At 36.5% G+C, this 14,387-nt stretch overlaps 1 protein-coding gene across 1 annotated transcript in view; it reads left to right on the top strand.

Annotated features, from left to right (window-relative positions):
- Bloc1s5 (biogenesis of lysosomal organelles complex 1 subunit 5) overlaps positions 1 to 11,166 on the top strand; it is a 34,608-nt gene extending 23,442 nt beyond the window's left edge. Inside the window, exons 4-5 of the mRNA XM_027948265.2 lie at positions 1,589 to 1,647; positions 9,634 to 11,166. Coding sequence (XP_027804066.2) covers positions 1,589 to 1,647; positions 9,634 to 9,813 — 239 coding nt within the window. The 3' untranslated portion in view covers positions 9,814 to 11,166. The remainder of the gene's footprint in view (positions 1 to 1,588; positions 1,648 to 9,633) is intronic.
- Positions 11,167 to 14,387: the final 3,221 nt, after the last annotated feature.

Here is a 14,387-nt window from a genome sequence, read left to right as displayed (position 1 = left end):
AGTGAAGTGAGAACACCTGTAAACAGAAATAATAGATCTGGTAAATGAAAAAAATTGAGTGACTGAAGAATTGAAACTGGTTTCATTGATGAAATATTAAGAGGCAGTAAAGTATGGAGCCAAGTCTTTTGAGAGTCAGAAAGATTTGATTTGAAATGCTGTTTCCTGTTCTTATTAGTTGTATGATCTTCTTGAGTGACAGGATCACCTCTCTGTTCCTCAGATGTGTCATCCATAAAATGGGATGGTCTGTTTTCTAAGAGAAAAATAGGATTAAGGGGATTAAAGCATGTGAATTTCATTTTTGAATACCAAGGATTGAACTTAGGGGTACTCGACCACTGAACCATATATCCAGCCCTATTTTGTATTTCATTTAAATTCACTGAGTTGCTTAGCATGTCACTTCAGCTGAGGCTAGCTTTCAACTGCCTCCTGCCTCAGCCTCTTGAGGTGCTGGGATTATAGGTGTGCACCACTACGCCCGGCAAGCATGTGAATTTCTTAGTGCAGGTCTTGGCACATAGTAAATATTCAAATAACTTCAGTAATGAATACATGAGTATCCCTTATCTAAAATGCTTGGTAATAGAATCGTTTTGAATTTTGGCTTTTTTTCTTTTATTGATCTCAGAATATTTGCACATATGATCTCTTGGGAATAGGACCCAAGTCTAAACAGGAAATTCGCCTCTAATTCATATATATCTTATTCATATAGCCCAAAGGTAATTTTATGCAGTATTTTTAGTGTGCTTGCATTTTGCCTGAGACCTACTGCGTAAAGTCTGTGTAGAATATCCCACTTGTGTTGTCAGAACTCAGAAGGGTTTTGTTTTGTTTTGGTACCAAGGATTGAACCCAAAGTCACTTAAACACTGAGCCTCATCCCCAGCCCTTTTTATTTATTCATTTTAACTTTGAGGCAGGATCTCACTAAATTGCTTAGGGCCTCAGCCTCCCTAGCTCTGAGATTACAGGTGTGCACCACTACACCCAGGTAGTGCTCAAAATGTTTTGAATTTTGGAGCCTTTTAGATTTTGGATTTTCAGATTAGGGGTACTCATCCTGTACTGGCAGTTTGGGTTCTTAAGAAATGGAAATGACTTAATAGAAATGATCTGGAGAGTTAAACTTGTCCGGGCTGCCAGGATGCATTAGAAGACAAAAGAGCAGGGGTGAGAAGAATGGTAGAAAGTTGTTGAAACTATCTAGAGGTGAAGCACTGCCTGCAAGAAAATGGTGGTGTGGGTGAGGAAGGGTGGGAGTCAGCGAATTGGAGAGATGAGGGAAAGCCATAATTCCTCAGAATGCAGTGATCAGAGAATTCTGAGGTTGTTCTTGACACTTGTCATTGAAGCCAGTACTCATATGCCGTTGGCTTGCATATCTCAACGCTCAACGATGATGGTCGTTCTAATTACAATATCCCAAATATATTGGCAAAACTTGTTTTTCCCTTTTAGCCACCCACCAGCCATCAAAATGATCGGGTTTTTTTGTAGTTTCTTGAGATTAACAGAATCCAAGTCAGTCTCTCCTGACTAAAGGCTAACAATTGTAAACCAACTGTCTCTTTTATTTCAGTGCAAGCAGCTAATGACTCCGTCTGTAGACTCCAGCAGAGGGAACAGGAACGAAGAAAGGTAAAAGTAGATAATGAGCATGTGATTCCTGGATGTTTCTTTTCATTTTTTAATTTTTTTTGGTACTGTTGATTGAACCCACCCTACCACTTAGCTATATCCCCAGCTTTTGTTTTGGGGTGAGGTGGGTTTACTGGGGATTGAAGTCAGGGCACTCAACCTCTGAGTTAACATTCCCAGCCCTGTTTTTTATATTTTATTCAGAGACTGGGTCTCACTGAGTTGTTTAGCTCCTTGCTTTTGCTGAGGCTGGTTTTGAACTTGCAATCCTCCTGTCTCAGCCTCCCAAGCTGCTGGGATTAGAGGCATGTGCCACCATGCCCAGCTAAAGAACTCTTTATTTTTTATTTTGAGACTGGGTCTCGCTAAATTGCTTCAGGCCTCTCTGAATTGCTGAGACTAGCTTCTTCCTGTGATCTTCCTTCCTCAGCTCCTGAGTCACTGGGCTTACAGGCGTGCACTGTAACACCCAGCTCTCTGGGTGTTTATTATCATCATATCATTAGCAATTGCTTTTGATCAGAAAATTCTCTGAATTATTTTGATTTATACAGTGAGTTAATTTATTGAATATGGGTTGAGGAGATGTGGTCACATGGTCACACCATCAATATTTTTATAATTCAAATTGCAGATCTCTTTTTTATCTTTTCAGCATTTTCACCTTTTCCCTGAAAGTGGTATTTGTCTCATAAAGGAGAGAGAAAATAGAAGTTTTACATGTAGCAAAAAAATACCCACCAGATTGGAAATATAAATCTTTCCTTTGAGCCTTAAGCATAGAATATATTATGTATATTTCTTCTAGAAAAGGAAGCATTCATGCCTGCAGATGGGTTATTTAATGAATAGTCATAGGAGTATGTGAATCACTTGATGGGCAGTGCTTTGCTTATTTGAATTATATCTTAACTAAATTCAGATGTGGAAGACAGCATACAAATTTAAGTTTCTGTGATAATTTGGTGTTTTCACTTGGACTTTTCATAAAGTGCTTTTGTAACTTATTCATCACTCTAAGTAAAGATACACTAAGACATGTGAAAATACTAAGTCACTCTGAAAACAATTCCTTTTTGCATGTGTGCATATCAGTAAATGTTACTATCTCTCTCTCTTTGGAAATGTTGTAGTTAATCCACAGTACAAAGTTCAGATCTGTTACTACATAAGTATATAATGGAGTGAACCTTTCCAGGGCTTTAATTTCTACACTCTGTACTCAATTCCAGATGTAAAGTTTGAAAATTCAACATTTGGATGATTTAAGTCTTACTGAAAGGACTCAACTGATGGGAAGACTGCCCAAGGGTAGTAGAGTCCCAGCAGGCAGGGTCAGGGAGCACGGCCACTGCTGAGCACATGGATGAAATAGCAAGTCACAGAGCCATAGTTCGTTCGGACTGTCCATTTTGGGGTGTAGTGCCAGCATGATGCTCCTAAAACTGCAAAGGCAGGCGTGGGGGCTTGAGTAGGTCATGCCAGGCTGGAGAGCAGATGATTTTTTAATCCTCTTCTTGCTAGGTACCACTGTGTATGAAAGTTTTTTAATTTGTTAAGTTTAAGATAATTGCTACACTCAAGGAGTTAAAAGTTGGGGGGCTCCAAACCCCTAAAGCTAACACAATGTAGGATAGTAAGAACTGTGATCAAGTTGAAGAAAAATTTGTGCAATTTGGCAAAAGGAATAATTTATTAGGAAGATGGTGACATTCAAGCCTGACCTTGATCAGTCAATAAGAATTCAGTTGCTGGATGATAAGAAAGATAGTGCAGGGAAGGAATGTAACCTATGCAAGGGCAAAAGATGCAGGAAAGCAGTGGTCTCATGGAGCTGGTGTGTGAGCATCAGGTGGTTATTTCTGGAGGTATTAGAGGAGCCAGCCAAAATGCTCTATTAAGCCATCTGTTACTGGAGGCACTAGGAGCATTTCTGTTATTAAGCAGCAGAATAACTGTCTGATAGAATACTGGCTATACATTTTAACATGTAGTTCTCTTGGCTTTCAAAATGGAAAAGCATTCTGTGCCTCATCTACTTCTCTGACACGTTGCAATGTTATGTAAGCAGATTAGGGTGAATTTGCACTCACACCTGAGTTGGTCTTTCAGACATGTCAAAACAGTTACAAGTCTGATAAACAGAAATTCTTTTTATTCTTGAGTAGGATGAACCCTTAAACCATAATTGGAATATTTCCTCTTATCACTTTGAATTATATTCATATTTAACATATTAGCCTTCTCTATATAGGAGAAAAATGACCAGACTGCATAAAAAATATCTGGCTTCTTCTGTTTATAATGGTTGGTTCTTTTATTAGCTGACTGTATGCCCTTGGACGAGTCCCTAAGCTTCAAGCACACGGGAGGCTGAGGCAGGAGGATCACTTGAGCCCAGATCAGTCTGAGCAACATAGTGAGCCCTGTCTCAAAATAAAATAAAATAGAAAGGACTGGGGATGTAGCTCAGTGGTCAAGTGTCCCTGAGTTCAGTCCTCAGTATAGAGAAGGGAAAGGGGGCAGAAGAAGAAGAAGGAGGAGGACCAAAAAAGGTGGGGGGGGGGGTGGCTCAAGGAATTAGACCAGTATATTTCTTAACTGTCTTTATGTCTGAGAATGTTGTTATACTAATTTTTGTAAAATACTAAAAGTTAATGTTTTTGAATGTACTGCAAAGCTGAGTTTCACTGAGAATATATGAAACCTCTGTTAGTGAGGAACCACCCTGATTTTCTTCTCTCAAGATGGTTTAGTAAAATTAATCAGCTTAAAGGTATTAAAGGGATGCATTTTCACAGCCCAGCAAAAAGTGAAAATTCTTTATAGTCTTAGTGGGACAATGAGCCTTGTGTCTTAAATTTTCATTTTTTAAAAATGTTTATCTACTTACTAGAACAATTTGAAGTATGGATCTTTAGGATTTTTTTTAACTGCCATATCTAGCTTTTTCTGAAATTTTCACATGGCAGGGTGTTGGACTATATGTACAGTCCACCTCCGTGTCTGTGTGTGTGTGTGTGTGTGTGAGAGAGAGAGAGAGAGAAATATGTAGAAAATAAAAATGACTTCTATTTGCATTTTACAGGCTAATGTTAATTGTTGCTTTTGCTTATCCTGTTGGCCACATTTTGTATATTTGAAAGGCTCTCAAAAGCAAAGAAAGATGGGAGTAGTGATGGAATAAAATAGACTCTTGCCATTAATCATTACTTCTTTTTTGCCAAGACAATTTGTGGAATTCTGCCGGAAGTAAATTGATAAGCGTCATTCAGCCAAATCACATTTCCCACAATTGATATCTAAAAGTATATTCAAAAGAACAATAAATGCACATTCCCTACTTATTTAACATGTCATGAGAACTGCCATTAATACAAAGGTTACATTTTGCGTGCTAGCACTAAGTAGTGAATTGAAAATGCAATTGGTTTATAAAGTTCACTAGCTCTGAAAAATAGGCCATTAGGAGACAGAAGGTGATTGATATCGTCAATAATTTAAATTTAGGTTCATGTGCAGCATCCACTCTTGAAGCGCTGTCCAGCCACGCCAGAGACAGTGAAATAAATGTAACTGTTTCAGTCTTGTCCACAGATATTTATTAGATTTGGTTATGCTTCTTCATAATTTCTTTTTATGAGGGAGATGAGATCATATAAAGCCATATTCTTGAAAAGATTTGGAGAATACTGAGTAATATTTCCTGCTCTTCTCTTTAAAATAATTTTTGGCACTTGTACTGATATTTCTTACCAAAGTAGTTTTTTCTGTGCCTGGGTAAAGTGTGTGTAAAATTAACAGCACGTATATTGCTGACATATGTTCCAGAATACCTTTTAAACCTTAGTTGGATTATTCAGAATTGTTTCTTACACCAGCATTTTTCACTTCGATGCTGTTGACATTTTGGACCAGATAGAAAGGTCTTTGTTCTGTTGCTGAGGATTGCTGCCAGTGCACCATGGGTTGGCTGCCAGTAGCTCCTCCCCTGACCTCTGTTACAATGACCAAAAATCTCTGGAGAAAGAAGCACTCCCCCCACCCCAGTTGAGACTCACTGATTCTAACTAATGTGAGCAAAACTATCTTTAGTTTGTATTCCGGACTTTATTTATTGAACTGGTTCTAGATATAGTTTAGCTTCAGGATTTGTTTTTATTTAAATTTATCTTTTATGGGATATAAATAGATATAGATAGGTATCTCAGTATATTATTACTATTTCTTTCTCTGTTGTGACTTAATTTGTACAATTTACTCAGTAGAAAGATATAACACCATTGCCGCTTATGACTTCTGCTGCATGTTGTAGCTCACTAATAAACTGCCTCTTCATTTTCTTTTAAACTTAGAATTTTCTAAGTTTATCCCCAAAAGAAAGCAAATATATCCATTTAAGAATGCAATTGTTTTCATCTGAAACTTGATTTCAATTTTTTTTTATTGTGGTAAAATATGTACAGCATAAAATTCACCTTCTTAACCATTTTTTTCCCCCTAACCAAATTTTTAAGTTTACATTGCAGTGACTTTAAATATATTCCCATTGTTGTGCTGCAGTAATATCACCACCAACTCTCGGTAAAACTCTTTGATCTTGCAAAACTAATGAGATTCTGTATCCACTAACCATTAACTCCCACTTCCCTCTGCCCACACTCCTCAGAACCACCATTCTGCTTTCTGTCTCTGAATTTGGCTGCTCAAAGTGGAATCATATAATATTTGGGTTTTTTGTGACTGGTTTATTTCTTTAGTATTATATCATCAAGGCTCATCTGTGTTTGTAGCATGTTACAGACTTAAGTTCCATTTTAAGGCTAAAGAACTATTCCATTATGTGTATAGACCACATTTTGTGCACCTATCCATCTGTCTATGGGTGCTTGGGTTGCTTCCACCTTTGAGCTGTTGTGGAAAATACTGCTGTACGCATGAGTGTGCAAATATCTGTTCACATTCTTACTCTCTGTTCTTTGGGGTATGACCTCAAAGTGAAATTACTGGGTTATGTGTGATTCTACATTTAACGTTTGGAGGAACCTCTATAATATTATATAGCTAGGTTTACCAAAAAGCCCAAGTTTTTGTCTTCCTTAAACATGGAGCTCTTATATGACTTTTTAAAACTGTTTTGGATGAAAATCTTTAAAAATATGTTCTTCTATGCATAAGTTTTATATCATGGAGAGAGAGCGGGGTCAGAGAGAGAGGATTGTGTTTCTATACCAAATGCCTTCAAATACTGTGCTTCGGGTTTTTCTGTCTCCTTCTTTGCCATAGGCTATCATTTCTTCATATCTCATTTATCAGCTCTTTCTTTTTCTTATTTGTGATTTTTCATATGGTGTAGTCCTGAAAACCAGTTAACTAGTTAGAATTGTGATAGGTTCAGAATCTTCTGAAAACAGCAGTTCTTGCCAATGGACTTTGTTACATCTTTTTTTTTTGGATAGCTCAAAGACCCTGCTGCATAGTTCCTCAACTAAGTCTCAAGTGGGTGTTCTTCCCGGGTAGCTGAGTTTTATATATGTGAAGACTGCAGTGTTGTCAATATGGAAACATATAATCAACCTCTCTGTTTTTTTGTGTGTAATTTTTATGAAGAATGCATAGCAATTATTATTTTTAATGGTGAGAGACTAAGAAATTAGGTCAAGTGGACTGACCTCAGGAACTTCAGGAGAAGAAAGCAAGACTGGGTTTTCATTTTGGGCTGGGGAATTGTCAGCTTTCAATTTGTCTCCTGAACCTTGAGGGAAAGAAGTGATATAACTGATGTGGGAAGGCCACTTGGGTGTGTATGTCTTTAGTTATAACGTTCTGTAGTACAAAATGGAGACACTGATTGTTGGCAGCCAATTCATCAGCAGTGGCTATATCCAGGAGGAATGCAGTGAATTTGAAAAATGGGAGGGGCAAACTTACTTTATTTGCATTACTTGTATGCTTCAATTTATTACAAGAATCTATTGTTAAATAAATTAAAGGGGCTGGGGATGTGGCTCAGGTGGTATCGCGCTCACCTGGCATGCGTGAGGCACTGGGTTCGATCCTCAGCACCACATAAAAAAATAAAATAAAGATATTGTGTCCACCTAGAACTAAAAATTTTTTTTAAAAAAAATTAAATTAATTAATTAATTAATTAAAGAACAAAAACTTCACTACCAGGGGATAAAAAGTGGAGTAATCTGCCTTCTAGATGCTGTGCTTGTGATTTCTACAATAATATTTAACTTTTCTTAAGCACCTCAGGTACTGAGCTAGGAAGTTGACATGTATTACCTCTAGTCTTCATAAATATTATTTATTTTTGAACAAAGTAATATTTTTCTCATTTTTAGATTAAACTTTAACTTAGTGTCTTTAGACAACTGGCAATGGGTGAACTAGAACTTGAAGTGAGATTCATATGGTTCCCAAGTCTGCATTTTTCTCCATTGAGCTGCTCTGGATAAAAAGTGCTGCCTGATAGGAGTAGGAACCCAGGCCATCAGCCAGATCAAAAGAGCAGCTAAGCCAATTATGTCTGTGGCACATGCCTGTAATTCCAGCAGCTCGGGAGGCTGAGACAGGAGGATTGCAAGTTCAAGGCCAGCCTCAGAAACTTAGGCTGTCTCAAAATTAAAAAACAAAAAGGGCTGGAGATGACACTCAGTGGCTGAGTGTCCCTGTATTAAATCTCCACAACCATAAATAAATAAGTAGATAAATAACAAAGTAAATAAATAAGTTAAAGCAAGATAACAATATTGATGAAGTTTTAATTTTTATTCTGTTTTTAATCTGTGACTTTTCTGTGAGACTATTAATAGTTTTTGGCAGAAGTACTACCAAAAAATTAATTAAACTCTTCATGTATTGTCCTTTTTTTTTCGAGTTGAAATCCATAAGGCTGAGAAGTTAAAAAGGAGTGTGCTGAAGTTGTTTCCCTTCCCCTGGTCTATGAACCCTTTCCCACCACCACTCTAGTACTTATTCAGATCCCCACTACTAATATACAAGCTTCAGGTTCCAGCCTCTGAGTGGCCAGTCGAGTCTCTGAGCCCACCAGGTGTCCCTTTCCATTAGAGCTCTGTGGAGTTAATATGGAGGAATCAGTTGTGATTTCAGATGCCTTATAGGCTTCTGTGGTTTGCTTCTGACAGTTTCCCTTGGTTTGTTTAAAAGAACGTAGCGGGAATCAAAACCACATCAAAACTTCTAGCATGTATGTAGAATACTTGAAGAAAATATAGAAAGTTACTTTTCATACCCTTTTTTTTATTTAATTCTTTGTTGTGTGTGTTCAAAGATAATAATTGAAGTTTTTCTTTCAGGGTAGAAAATTAAGTTGCTGTTGTTTTTCTACAGTGGTATTCCCTATTTGTTGCTGTGGTGCGCCAAAGAAAAACCCTTTCATCTTTAGAGAAATTTTAAGGACCATCTCAAGAAGAATTTAGATATTTGACATATTCGACCTTAAATATTTGAGAAAACACTAATTTGCCTGTTTTAGATGTTGATTTGCTTTAAGGGCTAGAATTGCACTGAAGAGATTTCTCGATTTCTCCTTCAGTAGCTAATGATCTGATTCCTTCTAATGTACTCAAAACATATTATGTAAGACAGACATTTTAATTTCTTATGATTGTCTTAGCATATGTTCTTTAAACTTGATAAAGTATATGTAGTTTGGAACTTGAGAAAACTAGAGGTATTAAAATTACTTGGATTTTTGTCATTTAAGGATACTAAACACCTATGAATTTTAAAAAATGTGAGTAATCATGTTCAGTTATAATAAGAAAAGCCTTCACTGTTTCTAATGTGTCCTATTCTTATTGGATGTTAAAATGATAATGTAATTTTTCTTATTGTGATTTATAGTTGATCATTACAGTAACCAAACATCAAGCAATAAAGTTACATTTGTCTCATCTGCATATAAAAATAACTGTATAGAAGATCTTAGGTGATTTTCACATTTTCTTTTCTCAGATGTATCATGACCACTTAATAGCTACTGAGAAACAGCATCAACTCCAGTGGGAGGATTTCATGAAAGAACAACCCCGCCGTCAGGCTCAGGTGGATGAAGAACACAGAAGAGCCATGGAGAGGCTTAAAGAACAATATGCTGAGATGGAGAAGGGCCTAGCAAAATTCTCAACTTTTTAAGAACTTGAACCACAACATTCACAAATGGAGGAGAATTCATTGACTGCTCCACAAAATACTCCCACCAACATTTAGCCTCTGCTTCAAGCTTAGCAATACCTTCAGTGGCACTCTTCAGTGGCACACAGAGAAACTGCAGCTGGAGCCTGACTGAATGGCCAATAGAAGAAGAGTGCTCTACCATTCCTGTTTCAAGTGCCTAAATATGATCATTTGAGAGGGGAAGAAGAGGAGGAAAATGAGACGAATTTACTCTTTGTCAGAATTTGATTTGTTTTCTGATCATTAGCTGAGAGAACTATAACTACAGACTTCTTAGAAGGATCTTTCAACTCATTCTCATACAGGGTTGATGTTAATTACTGTAGCTTAAAAGGCAGGTAGCATAGCTGCCTCCCACAGCTTCCCTGGCTGTGAGAGACCTAAGGATGCATAAAGTGTTATTCCGTGAGTAATGTAAACAAACAGCTGGCCTTGGAACAAAGATCACATTTAAAAGAGGGAATGATCAAAGCATTGTCTCCACTATGACAAAGATGGCCACGGTGGTGCTGGCACTGCCTGTTGGGAAAGATCAGATTTTGCAGTGCAGCAGAGTGACGTTCGTTTCCCTGGAGGACAAGACGTGTGTGTTAAGCTTTGTGGCCTTCCAGCTCTTAGTATTTTCATCTTTTGAAACATGCTTAGGAAGAAAAGCTTACCAAAAATATATGTTGGCTTTTAGCCTTTTTCCAAGAACCACAATCTTGCCCATAGTATTTACCTCATTTTTGTGTCTGTTTTTCTGTGGGTAAGCTTTATAAGATAAATAACGTCTATACATGTTCAACTGTTTAATGAGTAATTAGCAAATTCTGCCAAGGAATCCCTCTGGAACCATATAAGCATTCTGGCTCTGAATGAACCAGAAGTGTTTGTCCACGTGGCAAATGATCCATGTTAAATGTAAATCCTTTTTAATGTTCACGTCTGTTCTCATAAGCAGGTGTATTATGATGAAACATGTACCAATTTTGTCATCACTGTGATTTTTAAAATTCTGCATTTAACAGTTGAATTGAAGAACTAAGTTGATTTTGTTTGCCATAAACCAAGCAAAAGTAAATGCAATAATTTCAGGAGATTTATGGAAAATGAATTTGAGGTATGGCCAAATCTTTGTAATAGTTTTCATTGCTTTTCAGTCAAGAAAGGTACAAGAAAGAAAATACCTAACTTTCTCATCTTATCTCAGTGTTGCGACTGCAGAAAATTGACAATGCTTGACTGTGTAAACTTATGGCTTACTGTCAAAGCTTCATTCTTGGCTGCATGTTGAAAATGTGATTAAAGTTAATAGAGGAGATGAAATAAGTATTTGAGATTTCTTTCAATAACACTGAACTTCTGCCAACTTTCTCTGTCTGCTACTGTAGGCTTGACAGATTCATCAATCATCCTCTGGTACCTGGACTAAAAAGAGTACTTGCTGACACTAAGGCATGCTGGAATTTTCTTAATTCTTTCAGTGGATGGAAAAAAAAAAAAAAAAAACTTCCAAAAATATCCCACACATAAAAAGGGAGGGGAGCCTTAAATGAAAATTCCCTTTGTATCATAGGCACTTTACGGAATGCCATTAATCGCCAACACACCATTGAACAGATGCTGTAGCCAAGAACTCGGGATTATATGTGTGAGTGGGAATGTACTCTGTGGTTGCTCAACTGGCACAGGAAAACTTTTCTGATAGTTTTTGTTAATCTCACATAAATAAATACTTTACCTTGTAAGTTTGTATATATTACACAAGTATCTAAGAGACTTCTAGACCAAAACAAATTCAAGGGGTTCTTGAGCTTTAAACAGTAAGATACTCAGTTCTTTCTTTGTAATTTTGTTAGCTATTCAACCTAACTTCTAAAAGGGTGGTTCGTTTATCCTCCTTTTGATATTTTTAGTGCTGAACACTTTTGCTTCTGTTTCCCAGTTTTCCAGACTACTTTTGTTATGTATTTATTTTATGTAAAAATTGATATTAATCATTTCATAATTTACATTTCTGCTATGTTGAACAGAAATACTGTGGGTCCTCTGAAGTTCACAGGATTATGATACGATTAAATGAAGTAATATTTTGTGATTTTAAAGCACTATAGAATTATTTAATTATTTTAAATTCTAAGTATTTTCCAATATTCATTATGATTTCTTGTCTGACTGCAGGAGGCTTTTTTCCTTCATTTCCTAACAGATTTTTAAATTCTATTTTGATTGATTCTTCCTTTAATGGAATTATAGAGAATAGATACATATAATACTGATCTGCTGAAATTTGTTGATAACTGCTTTAAGACCTAGACTGTGGTCAACTTATATAAATGGTTTTTGAAAAGTATACATATTTTCCAGATGTTGCTTGTTCATTAGACTAACATTTTTTTTTGTATTGCTCAAATTCTCTATTTTACTGTTACCTTTTTTCCTTCTGCTTGATCTCTCATATTCTGAAACATGTTAGAATTTTCTAGTGGAGTTACTAATTTCAATAGCATCTATTTCTAGTGATGCTTCATTTTGCATTGCCTTAAATATAAACTAGTATTTATATGGGATTTTTATCCTTTTGTTGGATTTCTCTATTAGGTTTTAAATAGGTCTCTTCAAAACTATAAATGGCTCTCTTTCCCTCTGGGTTTTCATTTTATTTTCCACACTGAAGCTCGGCCGAGAATGTGATGGGATTAGGTACACTACTTTCATACATGTCAGCATGGGGTTCCACTGACCTGTAGAATTTGAGCTGTTCCATGACTGAAGGTGCCAGAGATAAGCATTGAAGAGCTTGTACCTTGAAGGTACTTTTCTGAGATAAGTTCCTGAGTAAGGTGCTTCATGTGGGAACACTTAGGGCTTCTTTACAGTAGCCCTCAGAGGTTAGCCGAGATTCCAGGTTACCTCACTGGGCCTGTAGAATTCCCAGGGAATTACATTAAAATATCAAGTTTGGGTGCCAAATTTGTAGCTTCCTCAAACCAGAACTCATGATAAACTTCAATATTTTCCATCACTTCATTGAGTGAATACAGTTCTGCAGTCAAATTACTTAAAAGTGTAATTTTCTTTTCGGTTATTTTTTAAATTGGGGAGTTTAATCTATTTACATTTGTTGACATTACTAATTTTAGGGATTATTTTGTGGTTTATTTTATTTCTTGGTTTCTGTCCTGCCTTTTCTGTTTTTTCAAAGCCCTGTTTTCTTGCCTTCTTGTAGATTGAGTTTTGTTATGTTAACTTGTAATAGTTTATATAAGTTTTCAAATTTTATATTTTAGTGCTTATCAGGAAATTTAACTTGCACAGTTAACAAAATCTAAAGTTAATATTTTTACTCTCTTCCTAAACATTAGAGACTTTAGAACTGTCTGATAGGCTCCCCTAAATTTACAAATACATTATTGTCTAGAATTTTAGTCCTGTCTAGGTTTAACTCCAAATATAATTATTTTATAGAGTCAATGTTTGTTTAGACTTACCTACAAGTTTACCATTTTATTGTTCTCAAAAAAGCTAGCTGGGGGCTGGGGCTGTAGCTCAGTGGTAGACTGCTTGCTTAGCACGTGTAAGGCACTGGGTTTGGTCTTCAGCACCACATATAAATAAATAAATAGATAGATAGATAAAGGTATTGTGTCCATGCACAACTAGATAAAATTTTTTTTTTTTTTTAAAAAAGCTAGCTGGGTGAACACGTCTAGGTTGACAGCTGTCTTCTCTCTGATATTTCTCCTCCGTTCTCTTTCTTCAGTTATTCCTTTGCTTCTGAAGTGACAGCTGTCGGTGTGACTAATATTCTTGTAGCTACTCTGTCTTCTCTCCCCAAGTCATGTTTAAGATTTTTGTCTTTGGTGTTCCACAGCCTTGTGTCATCGCATCACAATGTGTTTAGCTAAGGCTTTCTTGTCATCATCCCAAATTAATGCTTAATTTAGGCCTTTTGTGAATTATGGAAGATTCTTAGCTGTTATCTCTTTGAATTTTTTGTCTCCTGTGTTCTCTCTATTCTGTCCTTCATGAAATCAAATTAGCCTCGTGTTTTACCTTCTCCCCGACTTCTCCAGATCTCTAAATCTTGGTTTCATATTTTCTACATATTTTTCCTCTATTTGTTGAATTCTGGATAATTTCTTTAGATCTGTTGTCCAGTTCACAAATTTCGTCTTCTCCCTCCTCCTCTCCACCCTCTCACCTCTTTAACTTCTCTTTTGCTATTTTTTAGAGTTATTGTGGGTTTTTTTTTTTTCTTTTTCATTTTTAGAAGTGTTGCCTTGGTACTTTTTCGAACTTTCCTTATAATTAAGGATAGTTCTATTAGTCCGTTTTTTCTTTTCTTTGAACATACTAAATCCTTATTTTGAATTCTGTGATAATTGTAGTATTGGGGGGGGGCGGGGTGTATGTAAGGCGTTTGTGTGTCTGAACCTATAGTTTGTTGCTATGGCTGAAACAAGCTTATGGTGACTGGTGACTAGTGTCTTAGCGTGACTGGTGAGTTGGTTGTGAGTTCATAGTCCCCTGGACTTTTCCGTGTACTG

Source organism: Marmota flaviventris, chromosome 6, assembly GCF_047511675.1.
Source record: "Marmota flaviventris isolate mMarFla1 chromosome 6, mMarFla1.hap1, whole genome shotgun sequence".
In the NCBI taxonomy this organism is placed as follows: Eukaryota; Metazoa; Chordata; class Mammalia; order Rodentia; family Sciuridae; genus Marmota; species Marmota flaviventris.
Note: the sequence above shows the minus strand (reverse complement) of the source record. Positions and strands in the feature narration are given on the sequence as shown.